The sequence below is a fragment of the Vidua chalybeata genome, chromosome 3 (genome assembly GCF_026979565.1).
Source record: "Vidua chalybeata isolate OUT-0048 chromosome 3, bVidCha1 merged haplotype, whole genome shotgun sequence".
Lineage (NCBI taxonomy): Eukaryota > Metazoa > Chordata > Aves > Passeriformes > Viduidae > Vidua > Vidua chalybeata.
In genome coordinates this window covers 111,380,784-111,404,697 of record NC_071532.1, presented here as the reverse complement: position 1 = coordinate 111,404,697, position 23,914 = coordinate 111,380,784, and the positions used below count along the sequence as shown (strand labels likewise).

The window sequence follows — 23,914 nt, the reverse complement described above, 5'->3', positions numbered from 1 at the left end:
CTTCAGGAGAGAAGGTAGAACCAAGGGGAAGGGTTGATATTTTAAAGGGTTTGGACAGTGTGAGAATGACTAGAAAATTCAGGTGAAGGGTATGAGGGTGAAGGAAATGAGACAAAAATGATGGTAGCTATGAAGGATTGTACAAACCAAAAATAGTTTTTGTAGTAAAGACCAAAGCCAGCCAGGGAGGAGTGGGAGGAAACTCCAGCTTCCATGAGATTAATAGAATCATACAGAATGGTTTGGGTTGGAGGAACCTTAAAGCTTGTCCAGTTCCACTCCCTGCCATGGGCAAAGCCACCTTCCAGAATCCCAGGTTGCTCCAAGCTCTGTCCAGCTTGGCCTTGGACACTTCCAGGGATGGAGCAGTTCTGAGTAACTTTTGCACTGCCTTCAGCAAAGGCAGTTTTCCTGGAGTGAAGGAGCTCCTGCACTTTGTTAATCCCTGCCTTGCTCCCGTGATCAATGCGGGAAAACAGCCTGCTGTGAAAATTTACCACCAGAGATCAATAAGCCCTGGCTACCCAACTGTATTAAAGGGAATTGATGGGCTGAGGGATCTTGTAAACACTTGTTTGTCCCATCAGCATGTTTGTGTGTGTGGTGATGGGCAGGACGTCTCCAGAGCCCTGGCAGGGGAATGTGGCTCCGGCTGTACTCGGGATTGCTGCGGAATCGCCTCCATTTGTCTTTTAAACCACTTCGGCTGCCCCAAGATGATTACACATCAGGAATGGAAATGTTAGGGCTGATAGGGAATTTTATACATTTTTAAATAAGAACACACAAGCTTTATTTATGCTGGCTGAATTGAGATCTAGAGAAATACCCAGCTAACTTTGGCCCCTCAATGACATTTTAAGGGATAAACGATCAATGTTATGCAAATGAGTGAATTGATCAAAACTGGTGATTTAAATCACTTTGATTTACATCAGCAAGAGGGAAGCTTTGATTTAAATCATTGATTTTAATCTTGTTTTGGGATTGTACTTTCATTATTTTCCTAAAGATAGGTTGATTTTCATTGGCTGGTAACTATTGGAAGCGTGTTTATTTGCAAACAGGTACAGTTCTTAAGTTAATTCCTTCATTTCTTTCTTTGGGAGGAGCAGGAATGCTTAGCTAGTAGGGAAAGTGGGGTAGGAATATGTCCTGAAGCAGGTACATAATTCAACAAATCCTCATTTAAATTCTGTAACATTTACATTTGTAAATGACCAAATTATTCCTTATATCTGCCAAAGAGGGCAAAAGTGCTTTAGCACTTGACTCTCCTTCCCAGTGCTTCTGCTGTAGTTTTCACCAGCCAAGACTGGGATTTATTTCCCTTCCTTTCTTGCCTTCCAAAACACAGCAATAGCTAATGCTGCTAAATATTTTCCATGTAATTTTAAATAACATTGTACTAAGTTTATGTTTTGCAGTAGTTGGTCAAAACTGTAATGTAACTGTTAAAAAAGTTAAAATACAATTCAAACCCTTCTTTTTACATCTTGCCTTTTAAATTTTAATATTAATTCAGGTAGTTTCCTAGTATTTTTTTGATGGTGAATGTAATCCTGGTTTGGCAGTCAAAGTGAAAAATGCACTAAGCTATGGAATACATATTGAATTTCTTATTTCCTCTCTGAAGGACTACAGCAGCAGATTTTTTTAATTTGAGCATGGAGTGTGTCTTGCAGACGAGTTCAAGTGGTTTGGTCACTGTTTAAATTCCCCAAGTGAACGAGGCAGGCAGATGCTGCCCCTTGTTCTTGTGATTAAAACCAAAACTCTTTCACACTTGTGTTTTTTTTTTGTTCCTGGGCCACAAGATTTCTGCAGCCTAAGAGCAGCTTCAGTGGGGATGCACAGACAAGAGATCCTGGTCTGTTTAGATTTTCTGTTAGACTTTGCTAACATTGATGGGATGATGATAGCTTTGTCTCAACTCTGAAGAGCACCTTAGATCCTTTGGTAATTAACTCTTTGCTTATTACTCTGCATCCTCAGCACTGTGTAAATATTTATGTTCAGGAAAAAAAGGCAGCAGCTGGAGGTGTTGAGCTGATAATTCCTATCTTCAACAATATCAAACCTGTGATGCTGCTTAGAGTGCAGAGCCTCTGCTGAAAGTTGCCAGCATTTGGGTAGAAGATGCTGCAGGGCCTCCCTTTCCCCCTCCCAGAAAATGAGAATTAATTCTTTTAATTGTACTTTTTGACTTAAGTAGCACTTTAAAACAAACTCCCTCCCCATGCTGATGAACCAGCACTCCAGTTGCTGGATCTGCTGCACTGTAAATAGGGCAAAAGTGAGGTCCCAATATTTTGTCACTCTCAGTTTCACTTGAGTTCTGTATTGTCAGGTCATTCATTTACTGCTGTTTGTGTTCCTTGGTGATGGGGTGATAAATAGCTGTCCCTGCCATCACTCAAGTGGCTTCTGCTGGAAGTGACAAAGTGATGCAGGAACCAGGCTCTTGCAGATTTTAATGTCTGCTTAATAAGTTAGAAAACACTTAATTTTTTTTTTTCTGATGAGGACAAAAAGCCTTTATATTAATGCAAAACACTGTTGCTGCTCAGATCTGTAAAACTGGAAGGGGGAAGTTAATGGTCCATTATGACTTTACACCTCTGTGTGCTTCTGTCCTACATCCTAGATTAGGTTTTTAATTCTGAATCAAAAAATTCCACCCATACCTGACTACAAATCATATGTTGGTGGCTGATGCACTGGTTTATATATTGGAATATCCCTTTGCAATAAAAACAAGTTGAGATGGAATAGAAATGTCAAATGGTAAAGGGAGATTAAGTGGGAAGAGCTGTTTCCCCATACTTGTAACACAGGGAGTGGTAGATGTAAAACGGAGTGGAAGGATATCCTTCAGGACATGTGCCAACCCGGATAAAAAATGAGGATTTCTTGGGCATTGCTGTGAAACACTTGATTCTTGGTGGTGGCTTGTGTCTGGTCCCTTGAAGATGTGGATGTGGGAGCTGCAGTCTTTGATCCCTGCTCGTCAGCCCCTGTAGATCCAGCTCCTGGCCAGCTGCAGCACACACTTCCTATTGCTGAGCTGGACAAGCAAAGCAAAATGGGATGGGAATGTGGGGCAGGAGCAAGAATGGAAACAAGATGTTGTGAAGTTCATGTAGAAGCTGAGAATGTGGCAGTAAAAGGATGGAGAGATGAATTCTGGGAGGATTCCTACAGTGGAAGGAAAGAGCAGGAACCTTTAAAGTGAACCTTTCAATAACCCATCCCGCTTGCCAAGAGTTGTGCAAACCCAACGTGGAAGTTTCTTGTAGGGAAATGAGGGATATGATGTTTTCTCATCTTCTGTGGGCAGTACAAGAAAGAGTCAACCTGATTTTCAGCAAAAAAATGATATTAGGAAAATAATTTCTGTGCTGGACTTCTGAAATAGCTCATCTGGGGAGTCTTAATATTCTGGTTGCTGTTCCCTGAGTTGCCGTAAGCTTTTCCTGCCAGTAACTTCATCTCAATGCAGCAACAGTTATCTGTAAAGTCTAAGTGATCCTGCAATAAAAGGGCCTTCTTAATCAGAGATGGTAACGTCTGAGACAGTCAGTGCTTTCAGCATTGGCATCCTGTTCTGCTCAGGCAATCCCACGTAGGAGGAAGACAGACACAAAAAGTGATTTGGCTGTAATGCAGCAAAACAAATTCTGGCCAAATTGTGGACTTGGAGTTAATGGGTACACAGTGTTACTCTGCAAGTCTGCAGTGCTGCCTGGAAATCAGGGGCAGTTTTGTAGCCTGTTAACTACTTAGGACTGTTTTGTTATTTCAAGTTTGGCTTCAGCCAGTGAAAAATGGGGCACTTTCACGTCTTATATTTCAAAAATAAAAACGTTTTAAGAATATTAAGGGCAAGTCTTACTCGATTGCTTTAGAGCGGGTGCTGAGGCTGTGATCTCATCCATTTATATGCCATGTGTGTGTCATCCCCCTTTCTCCCCCAGCCAACTGGATGTTGACTTATGGTGTCAGTTTTCTCCTTGTGGATGTGGAGCGAGCCTTTCCTGCCGTTCCATGTTTTACAGTGCATCCACGCTCCGGAACGGCTGCACATAAATTGTGCCCAGGCCATTTAAGAACATCGGATCCTGCAGGGTCAGACTGGCTGACGAGCTCAGGAACCAGTCTGTGATGGCAGTAAAAGCACTCCTTGCAAAAAGCCAGCCTTCATCTGGCAGCTGGAGAAGTGGCAGAAACCACACCCAGATCTTCAGCTTTTGGGGTTGTTCATCCTGGAGAAAAGGAGGCTCAGGGGGGACCTTCTGGCTCTGCACCTTCTTCCCTCTGACAGGAGGGGACAGCCAGGTGTGAGTTGGGCTCTGCTCCCAGGGAGCAGGGACAGGAGAGGAAATGGCCTCAAGCTGCCCCAGGGCAGGGTCAAGTTGGACATCAAGAGGAATTTCTCCATGGAAAGGATTGTCAGGCTTTGGAACTCCGCAGTTCCAAGATGGCTTGTAGTCCCCGTCCCTGGAGGTGTCCAAGGGAGGCTTGGATGTGGCACTCAGTGCTCTGAGCTGGTGACAAGGTCATGATGGGTCACAGGTTGCATGGGATGATCTTGGAGGTCTGTTCCAATCTAAATGATTTTTTGATTTATAGACTGACTGGCAAAATTTGGGCCATCAGGTGTCGTTTCTCTGCCCCTGCCCAAATCTCTCTATTACTGTTTTTCCTGGTAATCCTTGACCCTCATTCTAGAGCTCTTCTGCTATGAGCTCTTTTCAACAAAGGCACTTGCTGGTTCTTGCCTGATCAATCTCAGTCACAGGTAAGAGTGGCTCCAAACTAGTTTTTACAGGTTAAGAGAGTTTTTTATATCAATCCTGTTTGGTTTTTTGCCAAGATCTTTATATTCCAAAGTATTAAGGCTGAGCAGTCTTTTGATATTAACTGCTGCTTGTTATTTACAGCATCAGATATACCAAATAAATTCTTATTAAGTCAGGGTTTGGCAAAGTGAAGGACACAGGAAGGTATATGATGTATTTATTTACTTTACATCTCTCGGCTTCTATTTTTTCACTTCAGATCATTTGACTCCATGAGCTGGAGCTGAAATAAGAGCAAATGTGAACTGTGTGAGGACAGTGGGAGAAGGGCTAAGATATTTCACTTTCTGCTTTGGATTGTAAAGGAAGTCCTAAAAAAAGAGACTTGTCAGAGTTACCCCACTTCTCTTTTTCTTTCTCAAATCCTGAAATGGTTCTGTAGGTGCAAATCCTTGTTGAGAACTGCAGGGCACCAACCAGCACTGTGGAATTTTTAACCCTTTCCAGTGATCTAGTTATTTCACTATTTATATCATCCCTTTCCTGCAGAGCTCATTATGTGTAATCCACTGCCAGCAAGAGGGGAAAAGCTAAAACAGGTTGCTCCATCCCTGGAAGTGCCCAAGGCCACGTTGGAGGGGCTTGGAGCAACCTGGGATAGTGGAAGGTGTCCCTGCCCATGGCAGGGGGGTGGAATGGGATGAGCTTTAAGGTCTCTTCTAACCCAAACCATTCCAGGATTCTGTGATAATCAGTTTTTTTTTTTTTTTTTTTTTTTTAATACAAAATCAATCTAGGAAGATCCATCTATTTTGACTGTGGGATGAGAACTCATAGCCAGTGACTTTTGTGCTGTTCTGTTGTCTAGAGGAACTTGCAGCAGTCTTGCTGCTGTAACTTTGGAATGTCTTCCAGGAGTTGTTTAAATTCTAGGACTGACCTCAGGCATGGGAATTTGGCTGTGCTTTCAGTGGTAAGTCATGTTTCAGCAGGGGTTAAACTAGCCTAACAATTTGTCTCCTTGGTGGATGATGACAGAGATTTATATAAGTGTGCCAGTGCATTATCCTTACTGGGTGTAAAGAATCATAAAGAAATCAGTAATAAATGAAGTTGAAAGTACCCTTTTATATAAGTCAGTGTTTTGGATAATATTCTTAGAACTAACTAAAAAGATAAAAATTCATCCTCCTGTCTCCTGTGCTTGGCAGTAGAATTGTTGGTCAGCAGGAATGTGCAGAACTTTGTGAAAAATTGTTTTTTAGATAATTGCCTGTTGCAGACTGTCTAGAGGAACTCACATTTTATTTTTGGCATATTGCATTAAACAGTAGCTCTTATATTTTAGGCCTTATGTGTTGATTTATATATCCTCCAGTCCTCTGGTGGACATCCAATTTCCAAACTTGGATACTTCTCTTGAGAAACTAAATTTTTTAGTTCTCAGACAGGAAGAGTAACTTTCCAAGTCAGTACCTGTCCAGCTCAGAGAAAAACCATAAGGTGATGATGGGGATGGATCTAAAACTTGCACAGGAAAGGCTTTACACTCATTCCTACCTGGATTTTGGGGTGAAGACCTTTGGACGTCTTGGCTGTCCTTTTGATCAATATTCATGCACTTGGAGAAGGCCTGGAAACTTACCTGAAATTTCAGAATCAAAGTGGAAGTCATGTTTGAATTTAAAATACTGGGCTTTTCCTTTCATTGCCCTTAAAACTGGAAGCTTGTTAACAGCAACTCATTGTTTTGTCACTGATACACAGGAGATAGTGCACAGATATTTTTGGATTTTACTTGGTAAAATCAGCCAGTTTTACAGGGGCAAATTGCAGTTCCTTGATGCTGCAACCACAACTCTTGAAATATATTTTTGAGGGATGCTGCTGGCTCATCTTGGTACCCCAGCAGCTGGAAATCGAGGGATGGAAGCATTCACACCACAGAAAGATCTTGCACCTATTTTTAATTGACAGTTATTGTAACTTAATTAATTAATACTTGAACGACACATGTAAATTTGGGTTTGTCTCCAACTGCTGCTTCTCTTGTTTTAGAGTGTGACTGAATGGGATGAGATTAATGGATTCTTCCATTTATTTGGGTTGAAAATAAAATGTCTACATAAAAATACATAATTACATAAAATTACGTTAAAATTACATAAAAATAAAATTACACTAAAAATACATAAATACAAACCTCCCTCCAGGAGTCTGAATGGCCAAATATAAAGAATCTTCCCAGATCTTTGAAAGACGGGGTGAGGTGTGGGGATGGAAATGAGGTGTGGTGTTTGGAAATGATGGAAGACAGGGCTGGAATAATTCCTGGGATGGTTTCTGGTTATCTCCTTAGAGCATTGGGATGCAGCTTTGAGGATTCAGCCTTTCTCTGAGAGGATCCCTTTGAATTTCTGAGCCGGTACCTGGCCCCTTTAGACAGGAGCAAGTGGATGCCTTGCAGTTCCTTGGCTGTAGGTAAGGGTGGAGAGCTCCTCTCAGGAGGACAGCTTCCAGAAAATGCTGCTGCAGAGGGGGTTTAGGGAATAAGCTGTATTGTGGCTAGGAAGCTTCTGGATTAAGGAGAAGTTCAGGGGGGTTACAGAGTTTTTTTCTGTGGATTGTCATTGCAGCAGGTAGCACAGGTTGACTTAAGGAGGGTTTGGACAAACCCTGATGTCAACAGCCCACTGGTGGTATGGCTCAATGCTTTGGAATATACAAAATATCTGAATGTGGGAGATAAATTGATGGGTTTTAGATAATATTTTGGCCACTTTGCTGCTGAATCACCCAGCACCAGCCTGGACCTTGTGCTTAATCTAAGCTCAAATCTTTGGTTTATAAACCAGCTGTAGTAGATAATGCATTTTCTTCTTGTTTCTGGAAGTGCAAAAACTCCATAATCAATCAGCTTTGAGAATAAATTGATGTCAAGTCTGCCTGTGTTGAGTACAGATAATTTGTTCCTGATTCTTCCCATCCCTTTACCTTCTGACTGGCTCACAGTTAGCAGGTTTTCTGCAGACATTGCCTGCGTCCACTTGTATTATATATGGAAAAAAAGAAAGTTTTCAGAGAAGTTAGCAAGTGAAAATGGAGAATGTAATGGCAGACAGAACTGTAGCCTTTGCTGCCAGTGACAGCTATAATTATATATGGGGCACATACATTCTAGCAGATCCTTCCATTTAACCACCCTGGTTTAAGTACAGACCAAATTTAGGATCTGAGCTTGGTGACCATGGCACTCACTACATCTCTAATTCCATCTTCTGCCATTTACTGTCTTTCTCAAATGCTCAGTGAGACTTTTTTTTCCTAGTTGTTCTATGGAACAGCTTTGATTTTTCTCACTTTGTGGTTATTTTAAGCTTCAGAAAACAATAAGAATGTACTTTCTTTTTTTTTTTTTTTTTTTTCCCTCTTTCCTCTGTGCTTTTATGAAAGCAGAATCTGTGTAGATAAAGCACAGTTGATCTGTTACGGATTACTGTTTCTCAGTTATTCTTTTGCTCTTGCATATCATGCCTTTATGTAGAAGAATATTTAAAGGTGCCGTGTAGAACAGTGAGATGAAAGATTCTTTGAGCATTGAAGAATTCTGGTGTCACAGGAGTCCACCTGTTCTCCCCTAACTTTTTTTTTTTTTTTTCAAACAAGTTTATTTAAAGTGATTTTTAGTGCTTAGAAAAGCTGCTGGCTTTTGACAGCCTTCAAGATTGAAAGGCTGTCCCCACAGGTGGTGGCAGCAGCGCTGTGGCCTGGAATTCAGGGCACAGGAGTGGGAATCAGAAGATCCATGTTCTGTTCTCATCTTTATCTCAGCTGACCTTGAGCCAAGTAGCAGCAGCTGAGGCTCAGTTTTCTGTGGGGAATTTTACCCTGGCTCACGAGGACATTGTTGTAAAGATTTGCTGCTCGCTTAGGGAAGAAAAGACAAAGGATAAAAACTCCTTGCATCATCATCAAGCAACAGAGCTCGTGTCCAGTCTACCAGCCATGAGAATAATTGGCAGTTTTCAGGAGAAAATATTACCAGCAGCCCGTGGAGAACCTTGGCATGAGTGGGAGTTCCTTTTGTCTGTGGAAAATTGTCTCAGAGGGGCTGACAAAGCCATGCTGATTTCTTTTGGTGTGTCCTACATGAATGAAATAGTGGTGATTTCTGTGGGGAGCTGGATCAGCCCAGAGAGCCATTGGATGTAGCTTTGTGTGTCACGTCATGGTCAGTATGGGACAATTAATGCACCCATCCAGCTTGCAAAGCTCTTCCTCTGATTAAGCACCAGAGGAATTTTCTTTTTGACCCTTTCAGGCCATCAGCTTAATTCCCAGAAGCTTCAGATTTAATTACCCAAATCATTACCACAGCATGCGTAGCTGCAGATTTTATTAATGACCATAAAATTACTGAATCCTCTTTAAAATGAGTGTGGATTCCCAGCCAGAAGTTCCCTTCACACCTCAGCTCTAGTACAGGTGAATCCCACAGGTTGGTACAGCACCTTGGCAAGTGCCACCTTTCTGTACCTGATTTCCTCCAAGTTTACTACCACTAGTAATACCCTTCTGCAGTTCTGCCACCACATTCAGGTGTTCTTGCCTCTCAAATGGTAGCTGAGCTGAAGTTTTACAATTCTCAGAGCCCGTTCTTATACCTTTAGCAGCAGCCTGACCTTTACACCTCTGTGTTTCAGATTCCTTCTACTCACTCTGCTGCCTTTGTGCCTATCCCTAAAATGTTCTTTAATCCATTTCAATTCCTTCTCCCTGCACAATACTTTATGACTTTGTAAATCAGCCTGAGTGGTACAAAATCAAATGCTTTCCTGAGATCCTGATAACTTATGTCCACTGTTTCACTCTTGTCTAACCTAACGATTTGGTCGTATAATAAAAAGGATTTCAGCAGATTTGTCAGGCATGACCTTCCTTTTATGAATCTGTACTGAATGTCCTCTACTAAATTATGCATTTCCAAATGTTCTGCAATTTTGGCTTTTATCAACATTTCCAATACATACCCACAGCTGAAGCTGGATTTCCTGTTCGAAGATTCAGCAGAACTCTGTCACAGCCCAATGAAATTCATCAGTTTTTCAGAAGCCTCTATCCTACAACTTAAGCTTCTTGTCCTCATCTTACTGAATGGTTCTTTCTGAGAAAGAGTAGGTTTAGATTGGATATTAGGGAGAAGGAATTCTTAGCTGGGAGGGTGGGGAGGCCCTGGCACAGAGAAGCTGTGGCTGCCCCATCCCTGGAAGTGTCCAAGGCCAGGCTGGACAGGGCTTGGAGCAAGCTGGGATAGTGGAAGGTGTCATGTTCGGAACGAGGTGAGCTTTAAACCACCTTTCTGTCCCAAACTATTTTGTGATTCTATAATCCTTGACATTGGAATCAGTATTTTGGTTTATAGAGCTCTGACAGTCCTGAGTGCTCAGGAAATACACAGGATTGGTGTCACACGTGGAGTGAGTTGCTGAGTCTCAGCCCACTCACAGGTGAGGGGGTTTAGGCTGACAGCTCAGTCTAAATTTGGTCTCGAGCTTCCTAAATAATTTCATTTGAGACTGGAGGTCAGTTCACCTCTCTGTGCATCCATTTATTTTCCTTGCCTGTTTCCTAAAGAGTATTTTCCATTGCAGACTTCTGATGTGCTTTTGGCTGAATATATATGTGCGAGGGGGAAGGGAAACTCCAAATCCTCTGAGTGTTTTGCTTAAAGCCTTTATGTTTGTGCTTATACCTGCTTTGAACGTATACCTTGTCACTTGGGCTATGCTTCCAAATCTGGATTTCTCTTGGAGGGATGTTCTGACCCACCTACTTTGTACTGCTGATATATTTAGCAAAGTTTTGCCGTAATAGTCCTCTGGTGCTGTCCCAAAGCTGTGACCTGCTCTGCTGCCTCCCTCCTTCCCTGGCCCCTTCCATGTGTCAAAAGCCACCTGCCAGAGTTCTGCACAGGACCAGGGGAATGGCTTTAAACTGAGAGTAGGTTTGGATTCTGTGCTGGGGAGAAATTCTTCCCTGTGAGGGTGGTGAGGCCCTGGCACCAGCCCAGAGAAGCTGTGGCTGCCCCTGGATTCCTGGAAGCGTCCAAGGCCAGGCTGGACGGGGCTTGGATCAACCTTGGAATAGTGGAAGGTGTCCCTGCCTGTGACAGGGGGATGGAATGGGATGAGTTTTAAGGTCCCTCCCAACCCAAACCATCCTGGGAGTCCATGATTCCTTGTCCCCAAGCCCAGCTCATGCAAAACAAAGGTGCTGCTCAGCCTGGTTAGATTGAGAGTGGCACAGGAGAGTCCCAGGTGGATCTACAACTCTCTGACAGGAGGGGGCAGCTGGGTGGGGGTCAGCCTCTTCTCCCAGGTAAAAACAGACAGGACAAAAAAAAATTGCCTCAAGCTGTGTCAGGGGAGGTTTAGATTGGCTGTTAGGAACAATTTCTTAAACAAAAGGGCTGTCAGGCATTGGAAGGGGCTGCCAGGGAGGTTTGGAGTCCACATCCCTGTAGGTGTCCAGGGAAGGACTGGACGTGGCAATCAGTGCTCTAGACTGGTGACAAGGTGGGGATCAGTCACAGCTTGGACTCAATGATCTTGGAGGTCTTTTTCATCCTCAGTAATTTGGGATTCTGAGATCCCAGTGCTGGAGCAGAACATCTGGGGTTGGAGTATTTGTTAAGACTACAGGGAATGGTCTGTTCTTTAGCCTGGACTCAGCTTTTAGAGCACAAGCACCACTAGAACCCTGCTTGGGTCTGTGTCTGCCCTGTATCTGCTGCTTATTGAAGGAGAAAATTGGAGTTATGGAGATACTTAACTTAAAATTACACAAAATGCTCAGTGTAATAGATTCGCTTTTCTTTAAAAAGCCAGGTTCTGCCTCCCTCCTCCAACCTTCCTGTTAGATGTCATCCAAGATGGATTCCAAGTGCAAAAAGAAAAAAAAAAAAAAAGGAAAAGAAATAAAGCAAGTGAACCTGCAGCAAGTGAATCATTCCTACTAAATTTAAACCACTTATTATGGGGAGGGAAAAAAAAAAAAGAGAGAACTTGGATTACAGGTTTAGCAAGCGTGAGCACATACTTCAGCGTGTATTGCTGGATTTGCAATTGCCAAACTACTGATTTCTTGGAACTCTGCTATTAGCATTGTTAAGCAGTGTTCCAGACAGTCACTCCTATAAATCCTGTTAATATGTTAAGCAGGAGAAGGCCTTTGAAAGAATAATATTTAGCTGGCGAGTGATCTCCATTTGGGTGTGTGGTCTGGTCTAAGGTAGGGGAAGTGACTGTACTTGCTCTTGGAATGTGTGGCTGGAGCATCCACTTGATGTTTGCTTGAGTGTTACTGCTATTTCTAGTAGGTGCTTGGGAATATTTGATTTATTTTTTGGGAGAAAAGTGTTAAACGGGGTATGAAGGGAAAGAAAACCGGAGAGGGACTTCGGTCAAGAACCTGAGGGACAGGACACAAGGAATTGCTTCCCACTGCCAGAGGGCAGGGCTAGATGGAATACTGAGAAGGAATTCTTGGCTGTGAGAGTGGGAGGCCCTGGGATGGAATTCCCAGAGAAGCTGTGGCTGCCCCTGAATCCCTGAAAGTGTCCAAGGCCAGGTTGGATAGGGCTTGGAGTAACCTGGGATAATGGAAGGTGTCCCTGCCCATGACACAGAGTGACCCTGGATGAGCTTTAAGGTCCTTTCCAGAACAAACCATCCATGATTCTCCAGCTCTTGACTTTGGAATTGGTATTTTGTTTCACATAGCTTTGAGAGGACTCTGTGCTCAGATCAGGGTACCAGCAGCTCCCACCTGCAGTTCAGCAGGGTGGGTGTCACACATGGAATGAGTGTCTGAGTCTCAGCCCAGTCACAAATCAGTGAGTTCCAACCCCCTGCCCTGGGCAGGGACAAGTCATCTCTGTTCTGCATGAGTCACTGGGTAGAAACAAGATGAAGTCTCTGGTATAAAGTCACCAGAGCACAGCTTTACTTTGGACTAAAAGCTCATCCTCTCCCTTGCCTCTGCTGCTCCGTGTTCCTCTGCAGGGGTGGCAGAGCCCCTCAGGCTTTCTGGCAAAGCTGTGAAAAAGGAAACTTTGATCGGCCTCTTGCTTGCCATGGATAATTCCTGTAGAGGGGAAGCTGATCAAAGTCCAGGTCAGCCGGGAGGAAGAAGAGGGGAAGCAGAAAAGGACGGTGGAGCCACAGATCGATATTTTCAGCACAACAGGTTGACAAGGGCACGGGGTGGAGCAGGGCAAGGGGACGTGTTTGATCTGTGCTGCTGCAGTGGGGACATGTCTGCCATGGCCCAGCCCTGTTCCAGCATCCCTGGCAGAGTCAGGATTCTCAGATAACTCCTTGTGTTCTGAAATGAACAACAGATGGGTGCCCTGGGTGCCCTGTGACCTCCAGCAGTTGTGAGCAGAGGGCAGACCCTGGTGACACTGCCCTGCTCTCAGCCTCCTTTTATGGCACAATTTTTATGTAGACTTTTTTTGGAGGTGAAAAGGAACTGTATTCTTATTTTATTACAAGTAACTGGGAGCTCACAGCATTTTTCAGAACGCTATTTTATATTTTGCAAAGTTCCTACCAAGTTTATTGTTTGTACAGCATTTTATCACATTCCTTTTTGGGAAAAAGTAATGATGATCTTAAATCCAAAGCCTGTTTTAAAACAGATAATACTTAAATTTTATGCAGTGAATTTGCTATTGTCAAGCGATACCACTTTCCTCCTAATACTTTTTCTTGTGCCATACAGCAGTGCAAAAATAAAGGCTTGTGAGGCATGACTTGTTTCTCTTTCCTCTTCCTGGTACAAGTGATGGCAGATAGAATTCTGGTTTCTTTTTTTGGGTCAGCAACTGTGTGTAGGTTCTTGAACTCAATTCACCTGAATGTGCATCTTGTATTGAGCATCTTCATTGGATTGTGTAGTTGCAATTCTGTGTCCCTGCCAAGAGTTTTACATCCATGCAAATGCAGATTCCAAGCATGGTTGGCCATTCTATGAAAAGATGCAGCTTTTGGAAATGTTCCCTCATTTGGCACAGGAAAAGTTAAAATCAAGTCAAATAAAAAGGAAATCAAGTTTGATTCAATCAACACATTTCAAAGCCCTTGTCTTGCAATTAATCTCCCTCTGTCAAGGACCCAATGCCAAGTGCAGTTTCTGGAATTCCACTAAAGAGGGTTTGGGCCATCTACGGAAGTGCTTCCTGGAGAGTCATGGATGAAGAAAGGTCCCTTCCTATCCAGTTGGATTTCTTGGAGCTGTTGTATCTTCTGCACTGTCCCTTGTTGACCCTCCCCTTTCCCACACAGAATCTGTGAGTTTCCCACAGAATCTGTGAGTTCCTCTTCCTAGTGGACTCCCGAATCCCCTTTGGTTCAAGCAGTCTGCAGTGGAGGTGGATTCATGGCATGCAGACGTTGTGCTTGGCAATAGAGCTCCTCATTTCACTAGGCATGTCCAGGGCTCCTGTGCCCCTGTATCCCTCACAGAAAACTGTCAAGGTAATTAGTGTTAACTGGATGGTGTTTGAAGGAGTCTCTCATTTATTGTATGTTTGGCCCAGGCTTGGACTCAAGGACTTGGCAGTCTCCCATCCATCAGTTTTGTTAAGGATGAAGGGGTGTTCCTTAGGGTGTACCTGGAGTTCAAAGTGCAAACCCTTCTGGTGTGATGAGGGGCTTTAAATCTCAGTTCCACTCCAGAGCCTGTCTTGTCCCTTGTAGCTCTGTAGGAGTCAGGTGGCTCCTAATTCACTCTTCCTCCCCCATTTCAGTGGTCAAAGTGACCTGAGGTGGCTGAGAACCTGTTTGATCCCTAAGGAAATGGACTTGTAGCAGTCATTGGCTATCCCTGCCAGTCAGGAGTTTGTGCCTCACTGCCATTCTTCTGTTGGTGACATTTACATGTCATTTCAGGTGAAAAAGCCAATTAAAGTCTGGTCTTTGATTCCAGGCAAACTTTTAGCCATGATTGGAGGGGTCAACATGCAGCAATGCAGGAGATACACCAGTGTAGGTGGTTGGGATGTTAAGGCTGGAAGCTCATTTGTAAGCAATAACCAAAGTACAACCCAGGTGCTCTGCTCAGGTGGGTCTGCAGGGCTGGCTTGGTGGCAGAATTTAATTTCCAGCTGCCATTAAGGACAAAGCAACACTAAATAACATCCTTTTACTAGGCTTGCATTGCCTTTGATGGATCTCTGGGACTTCTGGAGCAGCTCAGGGTCCTTTCACGGATGGTCATTTCTGCCTTTCTGGAAGCCTTGGAGTTTTGGGAACTTCATGATTTTGTGACCTCAATTTTTCTGTAGTGGGATCTGTTGCCAGTCTGCCTCAAAATGCAGCCCGGCCTCTGCCTTGTGCTCTAGGAAATTCCAGTAAATCTGAGCAAGGAGGTTTCTTTTGCATGGGATTTGGGAGGGAGAAGAAGGGAGAAAAAGTTTTGACTGTGATCTTTGGCTAATTGTCCTGTGCAAATGTGCTGTGGGGCATATTGTAGGAGAAATCATTTATTTGCTTTTCTATGATTACCTGTAATAAATGATAAGCTGTGGCTCTATCATAAGTTTGAGGTGATTGTTTTTTCAGGGGGAGAGGTTTATGTTGATGTTTTCCCCTCAGAGTTCAGAGAAAAAAGAAGATTCCATAAAAAAATTGTAAACTCGTTAACTTGACAAGGAGCTGCTGCATTTCCTCGCCATAATCCCAAAATATGGCCTGCTCCAGGGTTGTACTTGTGAAGGGTTTGGTAAACAACACAGTCACAGTAAGAATGAAAATAGCAGTGGCTGGAGGTGACTTTTGAGTGTTTTTTCTAAGGATTTTTATGTTCATAAAAAGTGTTTCCACTCACTGGCGCAGGTTGCTCAGAGAAAATGAAGTCTTAAATTTTGAAGATACTCTGGACATGGTCCTGAACAGCTGGCTTTGGTGGCCCTGCTTGAGCAGGGAGCTTGGATAAAAGGATTTCCACGTGGAGCTGGATGCTGCACGTCACCAAGCCATGGGGGGTGCTCAAGAGGTGGCAGTGCCTGGAGGAGGTTCCTAGCCTTGCTTCCCAGGGCACAAATAAAACACATCCTCGAGTCATATGGCAGAGCTTTTTTTAAATTTTTTTTTTTTTCCTAATATGCCTATTTTGGGAAAATGGGCTAGAGAGTCCTAGATTAGCTCCAGTATTTTGGACATTAGTCCTACTTTTGTGCGTGTACCCAGAAGAATTTAAGTTTTGATACAAATGCAGTACCTGGACTTTTAAAAGCACTGGGTAAATAAGAGCCTGTCTGAACATCTCTGAGGAATAAAGGACTTGGAGCTGGCAGAGGAGGGCTGCTGTCTGGAATGTGAAGCCAGACACATTCAAAGTAGAAATCAAGTACAAATTTGTAGTGGAGAGGATGATTAATCACCAGGATAACTGGAGTGGATGGATCCTTGGTCTCTTGCTGGTTTTGGGGTGAGATGTCCTGGGACAGAAGTTAAACCAGGTAACAGCTTTACTTCACACTGGCCTCAGTGTAAAGAAACCTTTTGAATCCAAAATAATTTAGGTTGGAATGAGTCCCACCTTTGACAGATGCTTGTCACCCAGACTAGAGCATTGAGTGACACATCCAGTTGTGCCTTGGGCACCTCCAGGGATGGGGACTCCACCAGCTCCCTGGGCCCATTCCAAAGTTTAACAATCCTTTCCATGAAGAAATTCCTCCTGATGTCCAGCCTGAATCTCCCCAACACATGTTCATGGACATGTGTGCACACATGTGCACAGGGCCTACCCGGAAGACCTCCTTGCAATTCTTACAGACCTTAAGCTGTATATTGAGTAAAAGACCTACATTTTTAAAATCTTGCTGTTTCTAGGAGAGTATGGGTTTGTAATTATGCATGGAGTTGGGGATCTGCCTTCACTGCGAGTTCAGCAGTGGTAGAACTTTGTTCTTAGGGCTGAATTTCTTCACCAGCCCGGACCTTGGTGATTCTACATTTCAGGATTGGTGTGATAATTGTAGTGCTGGGGCCTCTGCTTTGTTCAGCCACTGATACTGCCCTGGGTGGCTTTAAGCCAAGAATTCAGCCCCTCTGTTCATGTTTTACTTATGTCAAAATGGTGATGTTTGTCTTCCCCAAGGACAAAAGCTTTTAGTTTGTTATTTGTAAAGCCCATTTTAAGAACTCGCCAAGGAAGGTATTAGTGAAATACAGAGTGATGGCTTTTTAAAAAAAAAAAAACTTATACTATGCGAGTCACTCAGAAATTAAAAATTAGTTGCTCTTCCAAATCAGTGATATCAGGCTCATCTTTACCAAGTAACTTTCTCCTTGCTTCTGCTGGGTGTTGTGGATCAGGGTGAACTCTACTTCAAAACATTTAATTGCACACAGTGAGAAATGAAGAAAACTGAAGGGGATCCCAAGAATGTATTAAAAATCAGAACTAAAATGAGGATGATTTCATGTCAAGTGAGACAAATGCAGAGTTGATACTCCAGTGCTTCACACTTCCACTTGTCCTTGGCACCGAGAAAATGAGATTTTTAATATCTGAAAAACAGATTGCCATGAAGACTCATCCATTGTAAATTTAAGCTGCCTTTATAGCAACTTAAGCTGGGGACAAGATTGTTCATTACATCTGATTCTACAACTGCAACCATGATTTCCATATTAATAGTGACTTTTTTTTTTTTTTTTTTAAATTGTCTCTACCAGAAATAGGAAGGGGAGCTGCTTGTGTTTTCTCTGGGTTAGCAGATAATTTATTTAATGAATAATGTGAAAAGGGCAAAGGTTTGTGAATTCTTACTCCCATATCACCACAAAGAGTGGTGACACCTGCCTTGGCTGCTGTGCTCAGACTGCTTTGGTGCTAAAAGGAGAGGGAAAGAGGGATACTGAGTCATGATTCAGAGTCAGGATTTGTTGCTGATGGAATTTATGTTGGTCGGGATTGAATTGTTTCGACTCCGATTTTAGGTGAAGGGTTTGCTTGTTCCCTGCCTGATGTGCCCTTAAGCGACAAAAGCATTGAAGCAACTTCTCACATGTGTCTGGGGGTGGGGAAGGTATTTCTGTGCCACTGAACTTTAGACCAACGTGGAGTCAAAGACTGTTTGTGTCCCTTTTCAATAGCGGCCGCTCGGGGCTGGCAGCGGCTGGAGGAAGCACCAGCTTCCTCTCCGTTCTCTGGAGCTGGGTTTCCTTTCACCAGTCCTGCTTCCAAGGCAGACCTGAGCCTTCCCTGTCCTTCCTTACTTCGTCTGGGACAGTTTGTGGTTGCATTCTGAGTGTGGTAAACCTGCCTGACACTTTAACGTAGCAAAACCAGAGAATTATTTATCCTTATTTTCTCCTGGTTTTGCTGCTGTTTATTTCTGCTGAAATCCTGTTGCCCTCTGTCTGCACTCACAGATCTGCAGTCTCTTGGAAAAGCTCATCTTCCTCCTCTAATCACGTCCCAAATTTGGTCTAGATCCTAATGGCTCTTCTCTTGAAACATCTGAGGTCCATACCAGCTTTTTCCTCTTTCATTGCTATCACTAATATCATCCTCCTGCCTTTGTCATCTCAAAACCTGAGTTACAGCAGCCTTTTCTTTGCTTCTCTTATCTCATCTCCTCATGTTCTACTTTTAATCCTTCATTTCATGATGATGGAAGGTGATTTTTTTTTCCTTTCTGAGTTTTCTCCTTTGCTACATCCATACTACTCACCCTGGAAGCAGATCCTTCTCTGAGGAATCCAGTTCTTTATCATTAGCCCCTCTGACCTTCAGAAAGTTTGTATATATTCAAGTCTAATTTGTTCCTCTTTGGAAAACAAAACAGCTCTCTGTATTAAAATTTGGCAAGAAGTCAGCAGCATGATCTCATATTTTTTGTGACTGCCTCGGGGAATATGTTTAAAATGCAGTTAAGAAATTTGACAGAGGAGGGGTTTGGTGGGGGAGTCTCTCTAAAAGGTTTGGGGTGGCTGACAGGGAGGGACCTGGGTGTTTGGCTCCTCCATCCATCAGTGCTTTGGTGTCAGTGATTCTCTCCCAGCTCACAGAATGTGGCCTGTGAGGGTCTGCTGGGACCATTCATCTTGGTGATCTCTTTTCCTGGAGAGAAAGAGGCAGCTCAGGACGTTAGTGTGGGCCTGATAAGTTGTTCTGGAAGAGCAGCAGCTGACTCTCAGCACCTCCCCTCCCTGGAAACAGCCAGAGTTTTCCCTGGCCACAGCTGGGTGGGAGAAGGCTCTTATGGACAGGCTTAAACCTCCCAGGAAAGCTGGTGGTCAAAAGCTGAGTGCTTCCACTTCTGGGAAAGCTCATTCAGCCCAGCCTTTGGTCATGAAAGTTCATGAGGTTCTTCGTGGAGGAAAAAATGGAAAAAAAACACGTAGTGATGATATCATCATGCCTGGAGGGATTTAGGAGCTGTGTGGATGTGGCACTTGGGGACAGCCTTGGCAGTGCTGGGGTAACAATTTGACTTGACGGTCTTGATGGAGGTGATTTTCCTCCTGTGCTCTGCTCTGTGAGGCCTCATGTGGAATTCTGTGTCCAGCTCTGGGGTCCTCAGCACAGGGAAGATCTGGAGCTGTTGGAGTGAAACCAGAGGAAGCCACGGAGCTGCTCCGAGGGCTGGAGCCCCTCTGGAGCCAGACTGGGAGAGCTGGGAATGTTCAGCTTGGAAAAGGCTCCAGGGAGACCTCAGAGCCCCTTCCAGTGTCTGAAGGGCATGGAAGGACAGGACAAGGGGGGATGGCTTCCCACTACCAGAAGGCTGGGATAGGTGGGATATTGGGAAGGGATTCTTGGCTGTGAGGATGGTGAAGCCCTGACAGAGGCTTCCCAGAGAAGCTGTGGCTGCCCCTGGATCCCTGGAAGTGTGTCCCAGGCCAGGTTGCATGGGGTTTGGAGCAACCTGAGATAGTGGAAGGTGTCCCTGCCCATGACAGGGGGTGGGACAGGTTTAGCTTTAAGGTCCCTTTCAACCCAAACCATTCTGGGGTTCTGTGATCGTAGAGGGCTTTTCCAGCCCAACCAGCTCTGTGCCTCTGCATCCCCATGTGTCCAGTGGGCTCCATCTGGGTGAGGTGCAGTTCTTCCCCAACATCTTCAGCAGGTGTTGAGGGAGCAAGAATCATTCTCTAATGTCTGGACCACTTCTAACCACTGAGAAGAGCCAAGATGTGTCCATCCATGGCTGCACTCCATGGATTAGCAATCCACAATTGCTGATGTTAGAGATGGAGCAGAGGAAATTATCCCGTGCAACTCCCTGTGCTGCTCTATCCACTCATTTTCTATCCCAGCTCTTCCTGGATACAACATCCTACTTTTCTCTTTCCTCTTGGTTAATAGTTTGACATTTGGAGCACTTTCAGTCCGTGTTAGTTTGTGGAGAAAGACATCAGCAGTGATAGCTGAGGAAAATTCTATTAGGTCATTCCTCCTCAGATCACAGTACCTGTCTCCTGAGCTCTTTGCGGATGTTGGCCAAATAATCCTTTTAATAGCTTTTGTGAGTTAAAAGGGTAGGTAACTGTCATAAAGCTAAATGATTGCATAGATTAATTTACTTGTGGCTGAAAGAAATCAATTGTAATTTAAATTTTTGTCTCTGGACTGATTACAACACCAGACATCAACTTTCTCCATAAGAATTTACCCCTCTGCATTGAAGTCTGTGAGTCTGGATTAGTGTCAGATTATCCAGAATGATGTGATTGGATCCCTTTGCCTCTCCCAGACATCTCTAATGTTCTTGGATCTTTTCCTTGTGTCTTACAGAATGGTGAATAACACTGAAGACCCTCAAGAGGCTTTGTAACGTCCCATCCTCATGTAAAGTATGCTCAGAACTTTTCCAGTAGTGTAAGTACAAGCTGAAGAAACTCACAACAATTAAGAGTAATTTTGTGGTGTTCTTCTGTTAAATTGTCTAAAAAGAGCAGAGAAATGGTTACAATGATTATGAGCAGTTGGCTGAGTTGGGGAGTTTCACTGGTTTAGTGGAAGATTTATACCAGGGAAGACATTTAAACCAGGTATAGTAAAATAACTTTTACATTAAATTAGGGAGCAGTAACATCAAATTGCTCACTTGGTCTGGCTCATGTATTGTTCGTGCTTCTAGATTTCTGTCACTGAAACAGAAGGAAAATGATGCAGTCTTGATCAGAGAAAAATCAGTGTTAAAGGAGAGATCTCCATACAGCAACTGAACAAATGAGAGGGATAAAGAATTTAACACCACTCTAGCTTTGCTGAAAGGGATGAGCAACCTTCAGTTTAGTAGCCTCCTGCAGAGGCAGAAAACCTGGGCACCTCACCTAACCCTGGTGCTGGATGTGTTGGTCCAAGCCACCCGAGTATCTTGAACCCCAGTGCCAGTCGAGGTTGTTCAAATCTCACTGTGGAATTTGAAATCAGTTTGTTCCTTTTAATTGCTTCTGTCATATATCTTCAATTTCATTGGTTTTCATGCTGTTTCTTCAATAAATAAGCAAATTAATTCAAATTTTGAAGCTTGTCAGGCTGAAAGGAAGGGCTTGACCTGCACTGTGCTGTCACTCATCTCCCACTGGCCAATCCTGTACGGCTGCTCACAATATCCCTGTTAGAGGAACAACCAAATGCTCGTCCCCTGCAGTCAGATCCTGAGATACTTTGACCTCTTGACTTCAGATTGTTCCTTCTGTCAGACTGAGCTGGAAAGAAGAACCTTTTCTGCAGGATAGGTAGCAAGGAACTGGGCTGCTGTGAATGCATCGCATTTTCCCTGATGGATTATTTCAGGGATGAAGATGTATCCTTGGACAGTGATAGTGCAAGTGGCAGTGCAGTCACAGCCTTCTGTAGAAGGAGTCGCAGCAAAAAATAATGACTGACAGGGATTTAGTGTTGGAAACCAGCACTAAATGTATTTCAAAAAGCCATTAATTAGTGATTTTCTATTGCCGGTGGCTTAGTGTTCTGTTCAAAACTGGTGATTTCCTACTTTGCTGCCAGTCCCTTGAGCCACCTCCTCTTCTTCCTTTTAGCTGGAAGTATGTTGGATTTCAGTATTAAAATCACCACTTGAAATTGTAAAGATCTGGTTCGCAGCAGGAAAGAAGTCTGAAGGTAAGGCCACATCACCCTGGGCATCTTTGTTATCCTGGTAATTCAGAGTTTGCTGGGTGACCTCAGAGCTCCTCTGTGCTTGGAGTGAGCACAAGGACATCTCACAGCTTTGTGTCAGGCTTTGGCCAGAAATTTCCAGACTGGGAATTGCATAGCTTGAATTTCCTGTGTTTCAGCTTGATTTCAGTCATGTTCTGCCCCTGTGCAGTTTTCTGCTGCCACCTCCCAGCAGAGCAGTAGCAGCTTCCTTGATTTATTCCAGTGTATGTGCAGTTAATGTGGCCATGGAAGATGCTGTAGAAGTAGAGGTGAATAATTTCTGACTGAGGGAAAACTGGGGGAAACCTATTTGGAGGGGATTGGAGAGTATTAAATTAGAGGAAATGGGCCAAGATGACCCATTCAGATAGAAAGTTTCCAGGTTAAACCACAGATATCTTTTAAAAAGGGTAAGTGGGATTGTGAAGGGGAAAGAACAAAATGGAGCTTTAAAAAATTAAAAAGTTTGATTTTAAATAGTGATTAAGATTGAAGAGTTGCAGAACTGCTATGGTAAGAGAGTAGTTGGTTACTCCTAAGAGCAGGAGTCACCTGGGTGCAAGTTACCATTTCACTGCCTCATTTTTACCCTTAGTAGGATGAGAGTCAGTGCTGGAGAGAAGTTTGAGGCATGGTGTGAACACAGAACTCTTGATCTTGGCCTCACAAGAATTAAGAATTTATCTAAAACTAAGTCCTGAGCCAACACAGCTTTATCTCTATTGGGCTCCCCATAAATATGGGAGTAATTACATGAGCTTAGTAGTCCATATTGATTAATTAATATGTGTTAATAGTGAGCTATGACTATCAGTATGTTTTACATCCTTCAAAGTATGATTTCTGCTAGAACCAGACAGTTTCACTGTCATCACTTCAAATTTACCTGAATGATCAGGCCAGAGCTTATGAATTTAACTGCCAGCAATGGCAGGGGAGCCTGGGCAGTGAGTAAAAGAAAATCAGGGTAAACAGTGCAGATGGGGAAGGACTGGATTGAAGCTGTGTCATCATTTGGGAAAAGCAACAGGAAGAAAAGAACAAGAGTGTGAACTCTACCAAGTCAGCACAGATTGAAGAGCGGGCACTGGATCTAGAGTGGCTTAGGAAATCACCACAGGCTGAGCTGTACCTGTGCAGTGTCCTTGAAATGTGACACAAACCAGGTTAATTAAACTCAGGTAACAGAAAACTCAGCTGATTTTCTCCTTTTGTCTTTGGTGACAAGATACTGTGCAAATTGTGGGTGACTCTGGGAGCATTCATTTGGCTTTTTTAGCTTCTTTAACTGAAACAATGTCCTGCCTGAGTCCTTGGTTTTACTTTAAGATGAACCAGATGAGTTCATGATTTCATAGCAAAAGTGACCTAAAGAAAAAAATCTTGTTGAATGGTAAAGTTTTTTTTCCCTCAAAAGGGTTTGGCACAGCTGCCCAGGGAAGTGGTGAATTCCCTTCCCTGGAGGGATTTAAAAGCTGTGTGGATGTGATACTTGGGGACGTGGGTTGGTGGTGGCCTTGGCACTGTGGAATGTGCACTGGGTCTTGTCTGTCATGCAGGAAATTTCCCTGGCTTGGGTCTGGGTTACACAAAGACGTGTTTGTTGCTTTAAGAGCATAAATTAGGATATTAATTTCTTTCTGAAAGCTTTTAACTAAAATAAAACTCCAGTATGGAAGCAGCAGTGGCTAGAAGCCTATGGTTTTTGCTATTATGATTTCTTTTCTTCAAGGAGAGACTGCTATCTGTTCCTGAGTTCTCCAGGTGTAATCTCTGTCTTCACATTACTGGCTGTGCCAATAATGCTGCACTTGCAAACTGTTTTTCTAGTGGAAAATAATTTGCTTTGTAGTTAAGCACAAAAACAGGGGTAGGTGAGATTCAGCTGTTTGCTGGGTTTGGATTTTAGTTTTCTGAAGTAA

General features: G+C 43.5%; 1 protein-coding gene across 9 annotated transcripts in view; it reads left to right on the top strand.

Annotated features, from left to right (window-relative positions):
• The window catches only part of HMBOX1 (homeobox containing 1), a 104,850-nt gene that overhangs the window by 25,507 nt on the left and 55,429 nt on the right, over positions 1-23,914 (top strand). For 6 of the 9 annotated variants that reach the window (XM_053939049.1, XM_053939043.1, XM_053939045.1 and 3 more), the window contains exon 2: positions 20,619-20,702. In XM_053939049.1, coding sequence (XP_053795024.1) covers positions 20,680-20,702 — 23 coding nt within the window. In that variant the 5' untranslated portion in view covers positions 20,619-20,679. Of the gene's footprint in view, positions 1-20,618; positions 20,703-21,871; positions 21,954-23,914 lie in introns of all 9 variants that reach the window. The other 3 variants (XM_053939046.1, XM_053939048.1, XM_053939047.1) reach the window with 3 other exon arrangements.